Below are 8,611 nucleotides of genomic sequence, written 5' to 3'. Positions count from 1 at the left end.
TGTCCAGTTTAAGGAAGTTTTGATGAAGACTAAAAACTCGTTTCTAGACTGATTTTAGTTCTTTAAAAGGTTGCTGTATGACTTCCGGTTAAACCGCGGGAGTTCTGGCGTTACGTTACTATGGCAACTGGGTTTGGTTTCTTTATAGGTGAAAACAGTGAGCTGAATTCATTTATATTTATTTACTATTTCACCTTCTTCTATCCACCAGCCTGATATTATAGTTTATTACAAAAGGGCCGTCTTTTGTCTGCTTTAGTTTTGTTATTACTATTTATCCATATAATACGGGTGACGATGCAGACTGTAACCTCAGACAGCGCCCGGGAGGAAACCGTGACCGTGAGGAGAAGCGAGTCCGCGGACGCTGAAGAGATAGACGGCCTCATTAGTCCATCTGCGCAGGCGGTGTTTGGAAGAGTCAATGTTATTCATCTGCTGTGAGAAAAGTTTTTCTTCTTAAACATCTCAGCAGCAGAGTTTAGACCGTAAACTAGATGCTCTCTGCACACAAACACACCTACAAGCTGAATAAGTTGTTTTAAACACTGTTAGATAATTATTTTGGAATTATGCAGTCTCTGAAAAGATTTCTATCGTCTCTTTGATATATAGCTGTGATATAACATTACTGTTGTTCTGCACAGACTGGTGGTTTATTCTTGTCTTAAGTGTAATGTCTAAGCAAATGTGAGCAAATAAACAAGAATAGAATAGTGTAATATCTATTCTTGTTTATTTGCTCACATCAGTTTTCATGCTGAGAACTGTAGGAGAATTATAGTGTTGGAGGGGATGGGAGTTAGGTCTCGAAAATCTCTCTGCAAATGATTGCAGTCGGTCAAAGTCAGACTACAACTGTTTGCCGAAAGGTTGCCTCCTATCAGGCGACCTGTGCAATCGCCTGGTGATCAAAAGTGTTTGTGAGAGCTTCAGGCAATGATTGCTGATTGCACCACAAGTGGCAATCAGTTGTTTTTCGTTTTTTTGTTGTTGTTTTTTTGTTGGGGGGGGTAACTTTGTAAAGCTCTGGGTTAGATTTTTTTTCTATTTTTATTACACAGTTGAAATTTTTTCATAATGTCAGGTAACATTATCAGAGAATGGTGGTGTGTGGGCTTACGCCTCTTGTTCATAGTATTCAAAGAATATTTTTAATTTATTGTATCAAAACAATATTGCCACACAAAATTTAGTAATACGATGATATACTGATTTTTTCCCCACCTCTAAGGGCAGTGTGGTGCCTGCTATGGGGGCTTATACATCCCCAAAACACCTCACCTAAGAGGGATTCACACGCTTTAACCACCTCAACTGGTGCTCTTCTCTCAGCTCTCCCACTTCCACCTGGCGGTCATAGCAACTGCTTCAAACTATTTCTTTCAGTTTTCCTTTGGAGGATCCAAGAGGACCAAGTTGTCTCTGATAACATGTGGTGGATGCCACTCTCTCATCACAGTTATGTGGTGATTAATGTAGACATCTGTGCTCTCAGTTAATTTCAAACCCTTACAGAGACCATCACTGAACTTTCTTGTCATGTTTGTTCAGAGAGAAAGCTAACCTGGCTGTGACTCTGACCAATGAAAAGGGCGACATCCTAGGCCACGCTTCCTTCTTTGATCACCCTATTGGAGATCTGGTGGATCAGACGCAGTGGGAAGCTTTCATGCAGGAACACTTCAGTGTTGGACAATGCACAGTCTGTACCTTTTATTCACTGATTTTAACATAAGGTTTTCATTAAGTAGAGACAATTAACATCTGCTGGAAATAATGTGGCCAAGTGCCCATGCTCTGCTTAGATGAAATGAAATGAACTGAGCTCACACCTGCAGTGGATTAAACTGTCGTCTTTCTGCAGCCTTTCAACACACTTTTCCTCCACCTTTTTGTGGCACAGCCGAATTTCACCACAGCAAGTGTGAAAGAGATAATGAGGTATGATAAAAAAAAAAGCCCTTTTTAAAAAAATTCTTGTATCATTCGATGAGATTCATATATCAGTGCAAGGGAGATACTACAATGCACTTTGATTAGAAGCAAGCACAGTATGCACGTCCTGAAAGCTGAATGCATTATGTGTAAAATGATCATTTTTCTTGATGCGCTTTGTTTCGCAGGGCCATCTTTAACGCCATTGCTGAGCTTGAATACGTCTGTCTGCTCAGCCCACACGTTGGTAGTTTAGGTGATTTCGATTTAGCAAGTTAAATTCTATAATTCACTTAAGCATTAATTTCCAAGAGGCCCATGCAGGTGTTTTTTGTGCTTGCAGAGCCAGCGCTGGATGAAATATTTGAGCCGTTGGAGCGTGTGACCGACCCCGGGCCTCAGTGCTTGGCACTGATCTGCCACAGAAAAGCTCACTGTCCCCGGCCTATTGTCCGCGCAGCCAGGTGATTTCCACTGATTCCTTCCCAGGCTACTAAACAGTAGAGTGAATAAAAGAGCACTATATGTACTATAAATAAACATTTATTCACTTGAATTTTGATGTAAGATGTGATGAAGAACTCATAGGAACTAAGATTCTATGAGCACAGCAGTTTATTTCATGACTGAACTTACAATAGGCTGTTAAATAATGCTTAAGAGTTCTGGCACAGAAGATGCAGGTTTAACCAAGGATGTTTTTAGGAGTGGTAAACGTAGAACTGCCAGAGAAAACAGAGAAAATGCAAAACAGACAGAAGGAACTTCAGGAGAACAGTGGAGCCAGCTCATTACCTTTTCCAGTGACAAGGGGAAATTAAATAGCTTTCCTGATCCATAAATTCTTGCCTTTGTTAAGGATTTTTCTAAACCTGTCATAAAGTGCATCTAACAAGGAAACAACTTTATAAGTAGATAAAGTTGATATAACTTTACAGCGCTTTGGCATATTATTAGCAAGCTGTGATGGAAAATTCAACAGTAATTACAATGAGGGTAATTATATATATATATATATATATATATATATATATATATATATATATATATATATATATATATATATATATATATGTGTGTGTGTGTGTATATGTGTGTGTATGTATATATATATATATATAATATATATATATATATACATATACACACATATATATATATATTATATATATATGTGTGTATATGTATGTATATATATATATATATATATATATATATATATATATATATATATATATATATATGTGTGTGTGTGTGTGTGTGTGTGTGTGTGTGTGTGTATATACCTCCCTGAGCAAAAGTGATCATTCCACAGCACACCTGGTAAAGTTAAAGCTGAATTTATTTTCTTTTTGGCCACCAGGTGGCAGAAGAACTTTCTCTCAGTAGTAGGAAGTACAGAGGGAAGCTCCACATGTTTCTTTGGCAGACTTTTTGCACCAGATACCCTTCCTCAGACATCCCAAGGGGATCTGGGGCTGTAGGTCTTTTGCCTGTCACATGAATGCGTAAACCACTACACTACATAGCTGCACTGAAATGTTAGAAATGAACTGTTTTATCAAACTTCCACAAGATATTACCTTCTTATTTGTGTCCACCTGATGAATTGTACCTTTTACAGTCTTACATGATATGGTACGGTTGCTTTTTTCCTGTGTTGTGTTATCTTTATCTGTTTTCTGTGTCGTTTTAAAAACTGTAGATATGTGAATGTATGAGTAACCAGATCTGCCTACAGGTGCAAATGAATAACATGAACCCAAAGCTAAATCTAAATGTAAAATCTTAATCTATGATCCAAAAGTGGATAAAGAGTGTTTGTACAGCTGCAGGGGTGACGATAACTGTCTGGCATCAGGGTTCAGGTTCACACTGCACAGCAGAAATAGAATAATAGAAATAGTACATTGACTGGTGTTAAGTGTAGGTGTCTCCATTTTTCCATTTTTCAGGGTTGAGGATCACAATGACATTATACCTCTGTTTGATGAGCAGACAAACCTGCTGTCTATCAGTCACCAGCCATTCTTCCTCGCAGCGCTCATTGAGGCCGAGGAGCATCACACCGCTGTTTGCGAGGTTTGTTCCATGTTAAAGATTTTTTTCTACTCTTAATTTTGGGTTAATCCTTGATTCACCCCCCCCCCCGTGTGTGTGGTTCTAAGCGTCTCATGTGTTTCATGTGTGTCTAAAAATATTGTAATAGCAGCTTTGTGATGACGAGTGACTATCAGAAACCCCGCTAGGGTTCATTCCCTCGGGACTTGGGAGACGACAGATCCTCCTCTCCCCTCCCCGCCCGTTGGGCTGACATGTGTTTGTGGCAGCATATGGCAGATACGAGCTGATACCCAGCCAAAGCATGCTCTCACTGAACATATTGTGTCCAGACATCTGAAGCATTTTGGGCTTTTTGTCTGATTATGTTCAGCGCAATCCAACATTGTCCCAGAGGGTTTTTTCTCTTCAGTCCACCGCACGCCAGAAACTGTTTGTGAAGCTGCAGAATGTGTCGTTCAGTTATTTCCAGCTTACGTCCTGTTCAGATGGTCTGTTAGTGATAAAAGCTTGTCTACTTATGATCAGCAACCAAAACCAGCAAGACAAACTCGGTAGCTGATGCAGATGTGCACAGAAAAAATGCCATCTATTTTTAGTCCTGTTGAAGTTGAGAACAGGAAATGTGAAAGTAGCTATTCAGTGAAGTTTTAGGTGTTTTTTCAGATGCTATTTGTAAAGTCAGGAACCTCAGAATTATTTCTAAACCTAAATATGAAGCACGTCTCATTTATTGAGCGCCTGGTGAATGCATTCAGGAACACAAGTAAAACAATATAAAAACCTGATGAAATTTCTGCTTCTGGGCAGCACCTTCTAGAGATTATCTACACACATCAGGGTTTCTCCTGGCTCACAACTGGTCTTTGGGGTCAAGACAGAAAGCTTAAGCTATGAGTCTGTGTTATCTTATTAAATGTAAGACTGAGCATTCTTGCGGTCATTTGATAAAGGTAAATCAAGCCTCAGACGCAGACTTTTGTGTTGGCAAGAAAAAAAGGAGGAAAAACAGAGGAAGCCAGGAAACCAGAATAAAACAGGAAGTGATAAACCACTGAGAGAAAAAGAAAGCAGTGCTACATTAGTATGATCATACAGCATGTGTTTCTTCTGTAGATTAATGGAGTCGCCGTTGGCTTCATCTGTGCCAGTGCTGATGTCAACCTGAAGTGGCTCCTTGGCAGATTTGAACTGAGTGAGTTTGACGGTTTGATCAGAGAGCAGAAAACAAAACATCATAAAGTTCCTGCTCAGTCTGATGAAGATGAACATAGGCGGGCTGCAGAGCAGGTAAATAAACCAAACCTATCTCATATCTGAGAAATGATTCAACTTTTCTTATTGCTCCAAAACACTCCTAAGATGTTGGACAGCAAAATGTGATCACTGCTCAAAACAATATAAAGATGTGGAAATTAAGATGAAATGAAAGAAGCACCCTTCTCTGTTTGTCTATCTAATCCTTCCTTTTTTATTTTTATTGCTCAGATAATTTAAGAACAGATGAACACAGTCGTACTATACAGTCTGAAGTCTGTTTGTGTTTGTTGTCACACATCTCAGCAGGAGGAGGCTGAGATTTCAGAAAAATCCAACACCTTCTGTATTCAGATCTTTGTTATTGACAAGAATTATGAACTGAGGTAAGCTTTCAGAATAAAGCTGACATTTAAAACCTTAAAACCGACAGCAAATACTTCAGATAAGTGTCCTGCGTGTATCTAAAACCTGATGTATTACATCATTACTCTGAGCTCCACATCAGTGTGGCTGAGTTGCGTTTGAATCCTCACCTCATTCCCCTTCTTCCTCTCCAGGAAAGTGCCCCATTTCCCTGTGCTGGCTCTTTTCAATGAAGGCACAAAGCCTTCAGAACTAATCTTTAAAAACACTTAAAAACCTTGTGATTAAGCGATCCACTTCCTTATCACCATCACAGATGACCTTTTTTCCTCCCACACGATTCAAATGCAACATTTTCTATCCAGCACACTGCGCTGAGCATGCGTGTTTGTATGGTTTATATACTACCAGATAGGGAAAAATATGGCGATATTGGGAGGATGTCGAACAAAATGCGGTAATTTGCAAAACAAAGAGACAAGCCATATCACCATATATATCGAGTGTTGCAATATAACAAAAAAAAAAAATTATTGTGATATATAGGTTTTCTTCCATCACCCAGCCCTACTTAAAGTTGAGCATTTCCATTTGTACTGTTGTCACAAAAAAGTGCCGTCAGAGTTAATTCTTTTATAAGACATTCTACTAAACCACTGGCAAAGGACTTTTTTACTTGATGCTTTTAATGTTTGCGACTGGTCCCACACATAAACATGGACACACTCTGGATCCAGTTTTGTCACATGGTTTACCTGTTTATAACCTTAAAATGTACACGCAAACATGAGTACATTACCCCCCGTTCTTCCCTCTTTACACGGGTTGTCTGTCTATTAGAATTTTTTTTTAATTTTATTGATTGCTTTTAAAGTTTTAAATGGCCAGGCCTGCCTACCTGGCAGGGCTGCTACACCTATACAGTGCACAAAGGTCTCTCAGATGAACTGACCAGTCACTCCTTGTTTCCCCATGTCAAGACTGAAAAACTGGGGGGACAGAACTTTCGCTGTTGTGGCCCCCAAATTATGGAAAAGTTGCCCCTCCATATATTAGGCTGGCCCCAACACTTGAAATTTTCAAATGACTTTTAAAAACAAACCTTTTTTCCAAGGCGTTTTTTGGGGGTAGGACCAGAGTCAGCTTGTAGTCAGTTTTAGTCAGTTTTTGGTTGCTTTTGATCTTTTTTACTTTGTTAATTTTATTTATTTTATACTTTATTGTCTATTTTAATCATGTTTTAATATTTACTGATTCATTTTTTATCTTTTTTTCATGTATTTATTTATTTTATTGCTATTTAATTTTCTTTGTCTGTTTAATGTGTGGTTTAACTTAACTTTTATCACAGTTTTTTACTGGAACGCACTTTGGTCAACCATGTTGTTTTTAAAGTGCTCTATAAATAAAGTAGGATTGGATTCTTGGACATAAAATTTTGGTCCACTGAAGGGGTTGTTTTGTAATGCAAGCTGACCTCTTTTTTTTTTTTTTTTACACCTACTGAATGTCTAGTGTTGACATCTGTAGGACCTCTGTGTACGGGCCATATGCAGTTGTTGTGGACAACTTTGTTTTTATAATGCTTCTATAGGCTCTGTAGACCCATGTTTTCAGAAGGTGGAGAGCATGTTCACTGTACAGAAACAGTTAAGTGTAAAGGAATGCAGAGTAGGAATCCCTGGTAGATTTGGAGCAGAAATGTCCTCAGCTTGTCACAGTTTGCAAAATGTGCGCATAGACAAATACAGTTGAGCATATAGACCAGTACGCACTGGCACAAACTTCTCATACTTCCCCTTGCAACGTCTCTCAGTCCTGCTACCGATCACAGCCAAATTCACTTCCTCTTAAAATCCTTAGTTCTTCACAATAAAATGCGGGACTGCTCTTTTAAATCTCAGAATTCTGACTGTTTCTTCTGAAAAAATTTTTCTCAGAATTCTGACTTTAATCTCAGAATCCTGGAAAAAAAAAAAAAACATGTCCCCACTCAGAATCTGATAAATTCTGAGATTTAAGTCAGAATTCTGAGAAAAAATAATGCTGAGGAAAAAGTCAGAATTCTGAGATTAATCTCAGAATTCTGACTTTTTCTCAGAATTCTGACTTTTTTCTCGGAATTCTGGAAAAGAAGGAAAAAAACAGGTGCCCACTCAGAATTCTGAGATTGAAGTCAGGATTCTGAAAAAAAAGTCAGAATTCTGAGATTAAAGTCAGAATTCTGACTTTTTCCTCAGAATTATTTTTCTCAGAAAAATCAGAATTCTGAGGTTAACTTTAATCTCAGAATTACGTGCCAACTTCTTTTTTCCCCCATTGCCCCTAATCCTCTTCTGTAATTTTCACCTTTGAACATGGATTTCAACAATTTCATTATTTCATTTGAATAAATTACCATTTTAACCTGGTTACAAACAAATAAGTTGATCAATTAAAAAACAGGCAAATGTAAAATAAAAAAAAATATTTTTAAAAACCCACATGCACTGACTACATCGATAGGCTAACAACACATAACAAATTGTGTTTGTTTATACATAATCCATATTCATATGTATCATATTGATAACAACAATGTTGATATTGATAAATAAAAACATATTACATTTATAAACTATATCAATTTCCTGCACCTGTCATAGACGTCCACATGATGTGGACCTAATTAGTCTTTTATATGTATTGTAATTACATGTATGCATGTGTGCATGTGCATATAGATATACATACCCTGTACAGCACTTTGGTATGTGAAAACCATACTTTATAAATAAATTATTATACTGACTTATTTAATTTACATATGTTATCCTCCCTGCTTGTTGTGTTGCCTGCTTTATTTTTCCCAACACTGTTTTCTGATTTTCTTGTGTTCATTTTTGGATTTTAGACATTTTGTGTCACTGCGATTCCTTTTGTCTTTGCTTTCATCATAAGCATCTAAATTTATGTACATTTTAAGTAAATACCTGAAATTGTAGTATAA

At 37.7% G+C, this 8,611-nt stretch overlaps 1 protein-coding gene across 1 annotated transcript in view; it reads left to right on the top strand.

The window, feature by feature from the left end:
• The first annotated feature begins 297 nt into the window (after positions 1-297).
• Positions 298-8,611, top strand: part of cfap61 (cilia and flagella associated protein 61) — a 46,147-nt gene continuing 37,833 nt past the window's right edge. The window contains exons 1-8 of the mRNA XM_085373146.1: positions 298-440; positions 1,555-1,705; positions 1,868-1,944; positions 2,127-2,194; positions 2,282-2,402; positions 3,894-4,020; positions 5,116-5,289; positions 5,563-5,642. Of these exons, the coding sequence (XP_085229272.1) occupies positions 298-440; positions 1,555-1,705; positions 1,868-1,944; positions 2,127-2,194; positions 2,282-2,402; positions 3,894-4,020; positions 5,116-5,289; positions 5,563-5,642 (941 nt within the window). The remainder of the gene's footprint in view (positions 441-1,554; positions 1,706-1,867; positions 1,945-2,126; positions 2,195-2,281; positions 2,403-3,893; positions 4,021-5,115; positions 5,290-5,562; positions 5,643-8,611) is intronic.

This window comes from Diplotaxodon limnothrissa, linkage group LG15 (genome assembly GCF_057381915.1).
Source record: "Diplotaxodon limnothrissa isolate DT_005_m linkage group LG15, D_limnothrissa_male_GT1.1, whole genome shotgun sequence".
NCBI classification, from domain to species: Eukaryota; Metazoa; Chordata; class Actinopteri; order Cichliformes; family Cichlidae; genus Diplotaxodon; species Diplotaxodon limnothrissa.
The sequence above is the reverse complement of the archived record's forward strand: the minus strand, read 5'-3'. Positions and strand labels throughout refer to the sequence as shown.